General features: G+C 39.3%; 1 protein-coding gene across 13 annotated transcripts in view; it reads left to right on the top strand.

Moving 5' to 3' along the window:
• ablim2 (actin binding LIM protein family, member 2) overlaps window positions 1-14,675 on the top strand; it is a 96,486-nt gene that overhangs the window by 25,952 nt on the left and 55,859 nt on the right. For all 13 annotated transcript variants that reach the window (XR_014905447.1, XR_014905448.1, XR_014905446.1 and 10 more), the window contains exon 2: window positions 10,042-10,209. Coding sequence is in view for 1 of the 13 variants with exons in the window: in XM_085349752.1 (XP_085205878.1) it covers window positions 10,042-10,209 (168 nt within the window). In the remaining 12 variants the exon portion in view is untranslated. The remainder of the gene's footprint in view (window positions 1-10,041; window positions 10,210-14,675) is intronic.

Here is a 14,675-nt window from a genome sequence, read left to right as displayed (position 1 = left end):
TCTACATTGATGCATATATGTAGAAGACATGTACACAAGAATGCACTACAGATATGAGAGGTAAACACTGAGTCAGTAGGAACAGACATACACTCCACTCTAGGCTGTGTCTCAGTCCCCACCAAGGACAGTGTATCCTGGATGTGTGATGTAATGGTTGGCTTGCTCTCAGCAGTCACAACGACGCCTGTCACTATTCCAGACTTGCCAGTAAACAAACCATCTGTGTGCTGGTCGCTTTACTAGCACTACTATGACATTTCATAATAAGAAATAAAACCAGAAATTACAAAGGTCAAATAAAGCTGGTGTTATTCTTTTCTGTTCTGTCACAATCTGCCCTGACCCTAGCGCCTCACATGTTAGTAACCAGTATGTGCAAATCACTCTAAACCTCACTGGTTCCTGTTGAAAATATAAATCTGTTAAATGTGTCAAAATGTGCATTTTTTAAAAAGGCTTACTACTTTTATATAACAAGTGGAAAATAGCACATTTATTGAAGACTGTTTTCAGCTGTGTATAAATATAAATGTAGTCAGCTAGTATGGTGTATGTGGGATGTGACTCACTCCAACAATGGAGCTCTATCACATGGGCCTTAGATAAACATAAGTGCAAAGTTTAAGTCATTGGTAAAAATATAAATCTGCATTTCTTATTAAAAGTCAGTGTTTTTTCTTTTATTCGGTCTGTTGATGCCAACTAAATACTGATCAGTAGTATTACTTGTAGCACTATTACTGTTTCCTAGTACTTAGGAAACAGTATTAGCATTCACTCTGTATGTTTTTTTTCTACTTGAAAAAAAAATTGCTTAAATCTACTTTTAGTTTGGATTTGGTCTCCACCAAGTCCCCGAGAAAAGATCTGATTCTTTAGCTAAAAATTAGTCTTCTATGTTTAAGTAAGTGTGCCATAAAAGCACAGACTAAAACAGTGATCAGTCTCACTTCACTTTAAACATACAGTTTGTGTGTCTCAGTGACCCTTGAAATTAAAGTTATAGCTCTCTCCTTTGAATGGTGGTCTAAAAGTAGCTTTTCAGATTCGATCCATAATGGCTGCTGAGTTGTCAGACTGTTTCTTGATTGGTTCTAGAAGGTTTTTGATTTTACTCAATGTTCTTTAAAAAAAAAATCCTGTCCTGTTTGGCACCTTCTGCAAGGGGGTGTTAATAAAACGATAGAGTCGGTGTACTTTATGTTCTTTCATTCTCAATAGACCCCGTCTGGTCAGTGTTATCAAAGAAATATTAAGTATTGGTTTTAAATTGTTGTTTCACTCAACACATGGTCAACTATGGCAATTAGTGCTTTTAAATTCCGTTACAATGAAATTGTATAGTAACAGGCGAATCATGTGTGATTGAGATCAGTGTGCACACTCAGTGACTATGTTTACATTCGTGCAGTTCAATGTAGAGTTGTCCTGTGGATTGTGATAACAGGTTTGAGCCCAACTACTGCTCCCCTCTCAAACACATCTTCAAGCTGTGACCATAATTTATCCTTCCTTTATCCTAAGTCTTTCATCCTGTCCAGAGTTTCCTTCCAGAGTTAACATATGAGTATACTGTGTACACCTATATGGTGATGTGCTGAGCAGTTTAGTGACTGCTGAAGTGATCAAAAAGCTCTCCAGTGGCTGGACCATTAGGATGGATGAGATTCTCGAGTTCCTCAAGGGTCTGGATGTTGACGCACTGTCTTGATTGCCTCTACAGAATTGAATGGGAATCGAAGACAGTGTCTCTGGATTAGAAGACCAGCAGGTTGTCTGCCAATCAAGGATCCCTTCTGTTATCAATAATGACATATTTTCTAAAATTTTCTAAAAATATAATAAAATACCATCAAAAAAGAGGCAGTAGATTATTCACTGACTCTGTGAGATATTCCTCTTTAAGAACTTTTTTATTCAACTTCAATAGCCTTCAGGTTCATACTGAAGACATGTGAGGGCAAGAAAACTGACCTCAGCTGTTTAAGGTCAAAGTCATGAAATGGGAGATGGAACCTTTGGACAAGCTGGAGGTACGCTATAAAGCTTACATATAGTTTACACACAGTGTGCTCGTTACCTTGCACTGTTTTATAATGAGGCAAATTCATGGACATATTACAGTGCAGCCTCCTGCAGTAACACATGGGATCATATCGGTGGGTTGTGTCATCCACGTGGAATAAGCCAGCTGTCACAGGAAGGGCAAAGAATCATATGCTCTCACACAAAGGCCACATTCAGACGAAGGCATAGTAGTTGCCTATTCTTGCTCTGCTTTGTGCCATTATGGTGGTTTATGACTGCTTAAATAATGTCCTGGTGGTTATTCTGGTTACTTGAATAATACATAGCATTATGAAAACTGGTAGTCAGCACTTGTACTTTTCTGTTTGCCTTAACTAAGCCAGCAAAAGTATTCTGGTGTCATCTGCCAGAGAGGTTGAAGGTCTGCTTTTTGTAGTGTTTGACCTCATGGTCAGAGATCCACTGCCGCATGGGTCAGGTTGCAGGCACCATTGCAAAGGTGGATGTGACGGCTTAAAGCAGGGAAAATCCTAAATCATAATGTCTGACTAAATTCAAAAAAACTGCATGTTCCTCTTTTTACCACTGGGGTTGTATTCAGTGAACTTTGCCAATGACGCTTGCCTTGCGTCTTTTTCTTGGCTTCTAACAAGGGTGAGATAATGGAGGGAGTGTTCTGTTAGGGTGAAGGACAGGAAACTCTTTAGCAATGAAGTAATGGCAATTTCAAAGTAAAGCAAGGTGTCAGCAGCCCGTAGAAAATCTCACATGTTGTTGATCATATTATTTAGGCATGTAACTTTAAGAGGATGTGAATACACCCAATAAAAGTATTTGAATTCCAGAATTTAGTTTAATAGGTTTCCTAAACATTCCGGGCTATTCTGGATTTTCTGAGCACTTACCACTTTGGTCAGAAATTTGACACTTAGAAAGTGTGTACATTATTGTACTTTATTGGGCCCCGTGGGGAAATTGCTCTCTGCATTTAACCCATTCACTCAGTGAAGCAGTGGGCAGCCATTGGGCGCCCGGGGAGCAGTGTGTAGGGACGGTACCTTGCTCAGGGGTACCTCAGGGTAGCTGTTAAGGGGAATCGAACCCCCGACCTTCCGATCATGGGGCAACCACTCTACCTACTGAGCTATCCCTGCCCCTTAGACCTCTGGTGCAGAGACTATTCTGACATAGTCAATGTTTTATTCAAATACTAAAAGAAATAATCTGGTAACAATCACTAGTGTTCTTAAACCTCTGTTGTCATGCAAAGTTGATTTTGTATTACTTCAGAAATGTTCCACATTCATTAAAGAAACGTAGTTTATTGACACCGTGATATTCCACCTAAAAAAACACTGTCAATCTGTGAACACCTGGGTAGCTACGTAGATTTTCTAGAAGATGCGTTGCAGCATCCTAAGTACATTTTAGCATGTTCTAACAATTTAAAGTAATTGTCATGGCTGTGTGGCAGGCAGGCAAGCAGGAGTGGTGGACCCAAAATGCAGAACTCAGACACGGAAGTGAAACTTAAAGCACAGCTTTATTGCTGGAAAAAACCTCGTACTAACTAAACTCACCAAAAGACAAACAAAAGTCTGAACAGAGGAACCGAGGACTGAAACACTGGAAAAGAAATACTAAATTGGAGCAGGAGCCGAAACGCAGGAGCAGGAGACGAAACACAGCTAGTTGAGGGTACGATGCGACAGGGAACACAGGAAAACACAGGGCTTATATACACAGGGAGTAATCAGGGAATGGAAAACAGGAGGGAGACACAGCTGGGAGGGTTTGGGCTAACGAGACATGGGGAGCAAAGCTAGACCCGCTGAGATGAGGCACAACCTTTCACAATAAAACGGGAAACAAGAAACAGACACAGACTTGACACTGAACTGAACTTATACTAAACGAGAGACACAACCTAAGAACTAATCCCTCACAAAGAATAACTGACACATAGAATAATACTAATAAACAAAGCATGACAAAAGGATCAGAATACAAACCATAATACAAAGGAATATAAGAACTGAAAATGCTGGGTCAAAATGACCCAGGACCGTGACAGTAATAGTTGAAAGAATTTTCATTGATCCTTTCATGCTTTTTACAAAGATTTTACAAAGATTTTCAAATGTGTGAAGAAGAAAATGAAAAGTCCCCAAGGTCAGCAGCTCAGCAACCTCAAAGTACTACTGCTGTGGTTCTGTGAACATAATGATCTCCTGCCCACCCCTGCTGCCTCTGCAGATGGTTCACACAAGGAATGCTGCAGAGCATCATGGGATCCCTGTGAGTGTGAGGGAGCACTATTTTTAGGAGCTGGACCATGGCTTCTTGAAAAGGCATTATGTGGCAGCAATGGCCTCTGCGTATTATACACACATATTAAATATATCTATATCTATTTATATATATAGTGTATGTATATATATATATATATATATATATATATATATATATATATATATATATATATATTAGGGGTGCAACGATATTCGTATCGATATTGAACCGTTCGATACAGTGCTTTCGGTTCGGTACGCATATGTATCGAACAATACAACATTTGTAATTTATTTTATCAATTTTCCTTCTGACGATGCTGTCTGTGTTGAGCGCTCAGTGAATCTGTGTTCGACTACTCCGCCTAGGCTGCACTGTCGAGCGCAGATCCACTGAGCGCTCAACACAGACAGCATAGTCAGAAGGAAGAGCGCAGGGCAAGCTAGCGAGACAGAAGTTAAGCTCTCCTTGCAACAGGCAAATTGAACATCATTCAGATCTGGCGTTTGGAATTATTTTGGTTTTCATGTGACGTATGACCCTGAAGGTAAGCGAGTCATGGACTAAAGTAAAACAGTATGTTGAATGTGCCATGCAATGCTCAATTACATTGGTGTGAACTAGTATGTTAGCGCAGTTAGCTCGTTAACGTGTTGGCCGTCTAGCCCCATGCATGGAGTGATCGGCGGTAGCTCATTAACGGAGATTTGCCGTGTTGTGGCGTTAAGGTAATTTCAACGAGATTAACCTGAAAGCACTAGTGGGAACACAACGAATATGACTGCACATTTACGCCGACATCATCATAGTGCAAAGACAAGTGGAAGCAGACAAAAAAAAGCAAGCATGCTACTAACTTTAGCCGAGTCATTTAGACAGCTGTTAGCACATGATTCTCCTTATGCTGCTGAGAATATAGCCCAGAAGAAGCGGATAGTATAGCTTTTATTTTGGAAAGAGACATTTCTCTGTAATAAACTCTCTTTTCCAAAGATGAGTGATTCCTCAATCAGATACAGGGCTTGCAATATCGCTAGCCCGACGTCCCGGAGCTAGCGATTTTTTCAGTCGGGCTACCAAAATCTATCTCTTCCCTGCCCGTCGGGCTATTGTAGGAAAAATATATGTCAATGCTTTTGCATTCTTTCGGAAATGTAGCTGGGTAATTATGTCATTGGCATCAGTGAGCCACTGTCAATATGTGACATATTGAAGTCGCGTTTGAATTTGCGCTTGTTTTTTTGCTTTCACTTTGCAATCGTGCGAACTGTGTATAGAGAGCGACAGCACTGATCTGTGAGTGATGATAATTTGTGCACCAATTCCTCTGACATCGTCTTATTAATCGTTAGCTTACTATGCAAACATGACAAGTGAAATCTCCCGCAGCAAGCTTAAACATGTGAGAGGTTGATCGCGCAGAGAATCGCTGAGCTTATGTGAGTGAGTGTGTAAAAGCATTTCAGTTCTGCTGAGCCAAATAAGACAGGTCAGGGTGAAGAAGTGACAGCCAAAGAAAAGCTTACCACAAAACGGAGAAGTTATGACAAATCAGACTATGAGGCAAAAAGAAAGTGCAGCTTTATGGTTTCATGGACAAAAGAATTTCTGTGGCTGCAATATGATGAGCTAAATAACCAGGGCTGCACATAAGTGGTCCGCAGGTGCGCATTCGCTGTCAAAATAAAAAACACGCACAAGGGTTAGGGTTAAATTCAAAAACTGTACTTTTGAGTTAAAATATATATTTATAATTTTAATAAATGACAAATTAAAAATGCATGAACATTTTTTTGTATCGAAAAAATATCGAACCGTGACACCAAAGTATCGAACCGAACCGAACCGTGAATTTTCTGTATCGTTGCACCCCTAATATATATATATATATATATATATATATATATATATATATATATATATATATATATATATATATATATATATATATATATATATACACATATATACATATATATATATATGTATGTATGTATGTATGTGTATATATATATATATATATATATATATAGTGTGTGTGTTGCATTGCACAGATAGTGTTTCCTACCCGACCGCGACCTTTGGGATAACAGCATCAGTAGCGCAGTAGCGCCTGTCAGCCAACGCAGGCACCAGTGAAACTGATTGATGATGGGGACAACTGGCCCCCTGGAGAAGATCAGATACTGGCAGGAGTAGCGGACTCCTGGGGAAGACTCTCCACTCACAGCATAGTAACTTTCTGTCTTCCTTCACAGAATAGAAATTTATTACATTTTCACAAATGAATTATTTCAAAATCCCCGTACTTCCACTCTCAACCTTTAACCTCTGCAGTGGTTGTTACTTGCAGGGACAGAAATGACTTGGTCAGAAATATATACGAGTGCACTTTGTGAATTTCTTTTTAAGATTTATTTTTCATTTAATCATTGGGTGATGTTAAATGAGGGATTATGTGGTCCATTCTGAGAAATAGTTTCATTTTCATTTTTACAAAAAATGGTAGTATCTCCTGGCAGTCATGCTATCAAACTGGGCTAAATAGAATTACTGCAAAACAACTGATGATTAATTGTTAGATTGATTATTTGGCATTTTTAAACACGAAGATGAAAATAGCAACCGATCAAGGATCTTAGCAGTTATTTAACATGGATGGAGCAGACCAGTCTTTATTTATTTTTGTCAGCTAACTGCATCAAATATAAACAGTAAATTGCTCAATCCCTGCACAGACAGAATATTGAACCCTTATCACATACCGCTACAAATGTCTTCTGACAGCCTGAATGCCTGGTTCAACTTGCCAGATTTTACATCTGGTAAAAATGATCAGCTCCTGTCTCTTCCTCACCCCTGCCTTCCTCTTCTGTTTGCTATTTGAATAGGAAGTAGTGACACTGGACACTGGATCCCTCCCAACAGGTGCAAGGGTTCAGCAGCACATGCCAGGTCAGATCAGAAGGCAGAACCCCTCCAGGCTTCCCTGTTATGGCAAATCCCTATTGCCCTCCCTCCTCCCGACACTTTCTCACTTTTGGGCTGTTGTCTTTTCCAGATGGTTCCAATTAGCATGGTCCTGGACCTTTTTATGTATTTTTTCAAACAAAGACTCAAGAGTTTCCCCTCCTAAATTCTTGTCTTTATTGGTTGCCATGCCCATATATGCTCTGCATGGTAGCTTCAATAAAGTCCCACTTCCTGCACATGACAACATTTTAAAAATCTCTAGTATTCCCATTATTCATTTTGGGTGTCAGCACATTTTCAAGTTAGCGATCCAGTTAAAGAATGTCCTTTCTTTAAACTAAGAAGAAATGGTTAGTGTCTAGGATGTCCTATTGCTCACATTTAGCACTACTGTAAGTCCACACACACACTGCTATAGATGATATCTGGCCATTAATTGGTTGTTAAAAGTGATAATCATCCCTATAGTAATGGCGCTTGGGTACACTTCTGTACCAACTAATGCTGCAGAAGGTGTGCTTGACCTAAACCAAAGGGCTTTTGAAGCCAAAGGTTGTATTTTAATCCTAATAAACCAATGATCTTTTCTTAATTCTAGCCAAGTAGTTTTCGATCCCCACTCAACTTAGATGAAAGTTGCTTGATTTGTTTCTTGATGTCTCAGTAAGATTTAAGAGATTTTATATTTTAATGTCTGTGACTTTTACTGAACAATGCCTAACTCTAGCTTGCAGTCTGCTAATTTGTTAGCAGTACTTGACAGATGTACAAATGTGTTCATAAAGATTTAGTCATATAGACAAGCTTCTTATCACATAAATGGTTGTCTTTTATAAGACAGTGCCATACTTACTTTGTGTGTTTGATACGAGCCTCATATTTATCAGCAAGCAGATTAATCTTCTCATGTCATTCTCAAAGTTAATTATTTAGAGTTTTTTATTAGATCAATAAAGAATGACAGAAAATGAATTATTTGGATTCGACTGAAAAGTTTTCTTTTGACTTTCTATGGAAATGTTTTTTTCTGGCTTCATTTTACTAGATTACACAGTTAAGTTGAACTAAAAAGCACTGTAGCATTAATACAACATTATCCCAATAGAACAACTAATTAACATCCAATGAAGTGAGTAAAGTGGGATGAACGATAATGTTTACCAGCAACAAGTTCTTGGTTAGCTTCCAAAAAGTAGCTCTGCGTGGCTCACTGTTATTATCCGTGAGCTTTCTTCTGTTTCTCTTTCTCTGAATCAATTCATTTGATGAACTCCCCTTTCGGAGCCCAATTATTGGTAACCATGGAGGCCTGATGAAACCGGTCTGACGACACAAATGTTTCCTGAGAACACAAAGGGCCTTTTGTTTAGCTGATCTCCCAGTCAGTACTGAAAGGCAGATCAGCATGCGAGCCTGTTCTGCTAGGCTTACGATGAAAGGGCAAAGGGGTGAGGTGTATTGATAGAACTGTTGGGATGGACATGTCAGGGTCTTACAATGTGTGTGTGTCTGTGTTTTGGTTTTTGTTACTGTGGCTGGTTTGATGTTTTTCTTTGCTGGTGTCAAATCTCTTGATTCACTCCCTCCTTCCTGTGTGGAACAAACAAAGAGAAGAAAGAAGTTGTAAAGTCCATTTACTATAGGGTTTATTTAGACTTTCTATGATTTCTACTGTGTGCCTGTTAGCAAAACATGCCATGAAGGAATATTTGTCCCATCCGACATACTAATAGTAGTTTTTCAGGCCTGATTACTGGCAGATCTATTAGATCAAGTTGAAGTAGGCTAAAAGTAGGCTAAAAGTAGGCTAAAAGCAACACATCATGACATAGTCTAAAGAAACTGCTGAGAAACAGAGTTATTGATATTAGTCTGGAACGGGTTACAAAGCCACTTCTAAGGTTTTGGAGCTATTATCCTCAAGTTGAGGAAACTTGGAACAACCTGTGGTCAGTTGTGAACCTTCCCGAGAGTGGTTGGCCTGCCATTATTATGTTGCATTGGCAACCCATTGACAAGGTCACAAAAGAACCCAAAACATCTAAAGAACTGCAGTCTTCACTTGCCTCATTTGGTGTCAGTGTTCATGATTCAGCAACAACAAAGAGACCAAGCAAAAATTGCATTTATGGAAGCATTCCAAGGTTAAAACCACTGCTGACCAATAAGATCACAAAATGACTTTTTCAGATAGGGCCAGGTAGGTTTGGATTTTATTCCCCCTTAATACATGAAGTCCCTGTTAGTATTGACTCAGGTTGTAGTACTCTAATATGATTTGTTTGATGATTTGAAACACTGAATTGTATGCCCTCATATTGCTCAAGATAGCAAATGGCTCAATAGAGAGTAGAGTAAGAAGACAATCCTACCTGCCAGGAAATTATGAATTTAAAACCTGTTTCAGCGTTGAGACTCAGAACAAAGAAAAACAAATGAGAATGTTATATTTATATCTTTGTGTCACAGTCAGAGTGTTGAGTTGGATATTTTTGGATCAAAGCACTGTTTTCTATTTTAGCAATGAAATCTGACATTGCACATAAGATTTTTAGGTGTTTATTAGTCATGAGATACAAGTATAAGATATGAATAAAGGGCTCATAGAAATTAAACAAATCACTTTGGATTTTATCAACCTTATAAGCAGTTTTCTACCATATATTAGGAGTATTACTCCAAACACATATCTTCTACAGTATAATCTAATATCGTTTTCTGTGTCCCTGTGTGTGCCCCCTCCAGTGTTTCAGCAGCAGGCTGTCCACAGCCCTCTGGAGCAACAGAAGCAGAAACAGAAGCAGGGTAGCAGTGGAGGACCTGTCGCCTGCCAGAACTGTGGAAAGCCCTGCAAAGGGGAGGCACTCCGAGTTCAGAATAAACACTTTCACATTAAGTGTTTCATCTGCAAAGGTATGTAACACCAAATCAGAGCCACAGCCAAGACATAATGCAGATGCATGAACTGCACAATGAGATGGGATGTTACAAAAATGTTTTTGCAATATTGTGTGTGTTAATGTGCATATTGCAGCACATATCCTGGTCAATAGTCACTCCAAGAATCCTCACAGCATTACTGGAGGCCAGGGTAATGCCAGCAATAGTATCTAGTTAGACACCGTGTGGCTGAGATTTAGAGGACTGAATAAAAAAGCATTGGTTTATCGTTTTTCTATGTACTGTGATAGCACATCTACAGTTGAGCAATACAGTCATTATTAATGGATTGGTCAAAGCTAACCAGCTGTGTGTGTGTGTGTGTGTGTGTGTGTGTGTGTGTGTGTGTGTGTGTGTGTGTGTGTGTGTGTGTGTGTGTGTGTGTAATTGAGGGGTAGGGTGGGAGTGAGGGGATTTTTTCTTTGTACATATAATCTGGGAGGGTAGCTGCAAGTGTCAGAAACTTGAAATGTGAGCATGTTCCATTTGTGTGTATGTGTGTGCTTGTGGGTGGGTGGTGGATGTTTTTGTTTTTTCTTTTCACATGTGACTTTGAGTGTGTATTTTCACCACTCCCAGGCCAGACTCCCAGCTCGATTCTTGTGTCAGACTGCTGTTGTTGTCAACACACGCTCCGGTTGCTAGGCAATGGTTGGGGTCGCTAAAGTGTCGGCAGCTTCCTGGAGTTTAATCTTACACTGACCAGCAGACTCCCTGTCTGTACATTTACGCCCCGCCATTACCACTACCTTCATCTTTAACTCTGTTATCAGGTGATAAAGTGGCAGTGTTTGCAGTGCCATCACAAGATTATAAGTGTACTGCACTCAGTGGTCAGCTTGTTTTTGTTTAACTTAACAGATGATTCCTTTTTATTGCATGTTGTAGCTTAGATTTAGCATTTAGTTGTAGCATAGTTTTGGCCATTATTGTTGTGTAGACCAACACTGCATATTATGGTGCATGCTACAGACTACTGTATTTATAGCCTGTATGGCACAAAATAGTTAATAAAAATGTCATCTTTGTGGCTATTAATTTAAAAAGTCTGATTTGTCAATAATGACAGCATCTATTAAGCTGTCACGCTTTACTGATTGAGCTGTTCCTTCATGAAGAGCTTTTATGATTGGTTTGAAAAAAATGAGCAAATTGAGGTGATTCATGCCAAGTATTCAGTGAGTATGCTAATACCAACACACAACAGTCAGAGGAGCTATGTAAGGGTTCTCTTTACCCCACCCAAAAGTGCTTGGCGGTTCCTCCCATCTATAAATCTAAAGCATGACCACAGTAATTCGATTTCCAACGAATCTGGCCTGTTAAATGTGCTGATTATCCCAGCATTGTGAGCCCTAGGTGGGGAGTCAGGTTCGGTTAGTTATTAAAACTTCCAGATGTGGAATGATAGGAGTTTGAAACGTTTGAGTATGCCAATAAAATAAACCATAGCAGGCTTAGTGGCAATGGCGCTTGTCAATCCGCAGTTGGAAATTTAACATCAAAGAAAAGAGGAGACACCCAAAGGAGTGGTAGCAGCTTAATTCAACAAAGTGTAATGCTCATTAAGATTTTAGGTTTTTCTCTCAGTGCATGCTTCATGGAAGAGAATCATGGCCCCTGATTTTATTACAGTATTATCATCAGTTGCCTTTAGCCTGGGTGTTAGCCAAGAGGTTAACAGTGGCCAGATCTGAAGCAAGGAAACCTCAAAGCTCAGCTAGCTCTATTTAATATATCAAGATTTCTGCATGTTTATCATAATATACATAGTAGTAACATATATTCAACATATACAACTGACAGTGTGCTTTCAAGTGACAGCAGTTACTTACTAAAGTGATTAAGACAGTACAAGTACCTTCTAATGAATGTATTTCATTATATTTAGACGGGTTTCAAAGATAAGACATCATCAGTGTAATTTGAAACAAAGAGGAGTGACAATATATAGAAACCAGGTGAGGCCCAAATGCCAATCACAAACAAGAGCTTTCATTACATAAAAGGAAACATCTGCAAAAGCCTCAAAGGGTAATGAATGAGAAGATAACCAGAACCATGTGGCATCACTCACTGATAGAAACCAACTGACAGCATATAAAAAATATACTTTTTGAGATATCAACATCAAAATATTATTAACAACTGACATAGAAAAAATATAACAACTTCTGGGGACTGCATTAGACTAAAAACAGAAAAATATTAGAAACAAAATAAGAACTGAATTGAAATCTGTGTCTCATATTGGATCTGTCTCTCTCCCCTCAACCCAAGCTGGTGATAGATGCCCCTCCCAATGCCTAAATCTGCTGGAGGTTTCTTCTTGTTAAAATTTGTAAGAATTAAACTAAAGTTTTTCCTTCCCATTATCGTCAAGTGCTGGCTGATTGGGGTAGTCTTTTTTCTGTATTATTATGGAGTCTTTACCGCATTGAGGAAACTGTAATTTGTTGCTATATAAATAAATTGAATGCGGTTGGACCAGATAAGCTAATTTTCTGAAACACTTCACTGGATTCACGTAACCCTCCAAGTTGAAGATGAATCATTGAAAATCATATGTGGCATATGTGGGATAAAGTCCCACATAGAACTTTAATCGTCTTAAATATATTTTTAAAGAAAAGAAAGACAAAGTCCTTTTCTATTTTATTATAAACATTTGACAAACATCCCAACCACCCACCCCCTTCATTAGTGATGAGCACTAATTGGTGTTTTTATTGTAGCTTCCAGCAACACCTAAGTGTGTGCTTGAGGAAGTGTGAAAACTGTGGCCTTCTGTATATCCTGTTTTGTCTGTGTCTCATATATCTTTAATCTAGCAGTGAGACCCCATCAACAGCAGACAGCTGCAGACAATACGACCTGGCCGAACAGCTCAGACAGACATTTATCCCCTTTCTGTTTTTACTCGCTTGAATGGCCATCACATCATCCAAACAGCATTTGAATACAGCGGGGAATACTCAAATGTGAAAATATGTGGACACACCCTAAAACAGATAAATGAGAAGTGTTAGGAAGTCCGCAGCTAAGAAACAGAGGGAAACTGAACATGTGCTTTACAGGAAATTTTTTTTTGCTTTAAATTATGCCATTCAGTAGCTTCAGAACATTTTTTTCAAACTTTTTCATAGTTCTAGTAAATGTTAAATATATTTCTCCCTTTTTTCTGTATCAAATCTGCAAGAGCTAAGGCCCATTGCAGTTCTTCCTTTTAGGGTCTATTTTACCTCCTGTGTAGTATATAGTTTCCCAGCATATACTGCGAATTGTCCCAATGTGTGCCAACATGTTCTCATCCCAAAACGTAACATACCGACACTATGTGACAAATCGTTGGTATGTTACGCTTTCGGCGGACAAAATGTCTGCACGTTATTTATTCAGAGACATGAGAACCGTTTGGAATGAACCTAGAGATCTACATTTATTTTACATTCTGATCATCAATCGCTTTGGAAAACACTATGAGATACGGTTACGGTTATGGTTAAGGTTAGGGTTAGGGCTGAAATACACGGCTGGAGCGTGTGTTACCACCACAAGTGTCATTCTGTTGGATTCCATCCACAATCTGGAGCGTGTCATAGGAACTATAAGACACCTCGGGATGTGACAAATTGTTGGTATGTTATGCACTGGGAATGAGAATGCCCTCAAGTGTGCATTGTGTTGTCTAACACACACAATTTAAATAGTATTAGTCGTATACAACATAGAACTTAGTGAAAGATTAGATTTACAGAATAAACCAACAGCAGGGATCGCAAAATCGCTACCCCGACGTCCCGGAGCTAGCGATATCTCCGGTCGGGCGACGAAAATCTATCTCAGCAGCGCCCGTCGGGTTATCATATAGCTAGCTCCGGCTATTACTACAAAAATAAACTACTTGCTTACCAATATCATTATTTGAATAAATAAACCGAGTCCAAAGTCATTAAGAAGCAGGTTACAATGGGGTTTCCACTCTGTGTTGTATGCAATTACAGCCTTTACGCAGAGTGTTTTGACATATTTATGGACTGCATTGTTTTTTTTGTACAATTACCCAACCAGTCTGTGCTTCTTCCTGGAAGTAAATAGACGGTGCTGGCCACATGTTAAGGTCCTCGCAGTCCAGTCATTGATGTTATAATAGCAGATGGTTGTGATGTTCTCAGTTGGGTGTTGGCTATTGAATTGTCTCCTTCTTGGAAGCCAACTAACCAGAACATATTTAGGGGAAGTGTGTGCGTGTGTGTGCATCAGTTCAATGACCGGCCCAATGGCTGGGGGAGCTGACCTCAAGCACATGTGTATTAGGGGTGCTATTGGGAGGGTGGACGGACGGTGTGGAAGTGTTCACCTTCAAGTAGAAAATAGACCTCCCTCGTCTGTACAGCAAGCATTTAACGTATTAGAATAATCAACCTTGGATTTTCTTT

The sequence above is a fragment of the Diplotaxodon limnothrissa genome, linkage group LG3, assembly GCF_057381915.1.
Source record: "Diplotaxodon limnothrissa isolate DT_005_m linkage group LG3, D_limnothrissa_male_GT1.1, whole genome shotgun sequence".
Classification (NCBI taxonomy): Eukaryota; Metazoa; Chordata; class Actinopteri; order Cichliformes; family Cichlidae; genus Diplotaxodon; species Diplotaxodon limnothrissa.
Note: the sequence above shows the minus strand (reverse complement) of the source record. Positions and strands in the feature narration are given on the sequence as shown.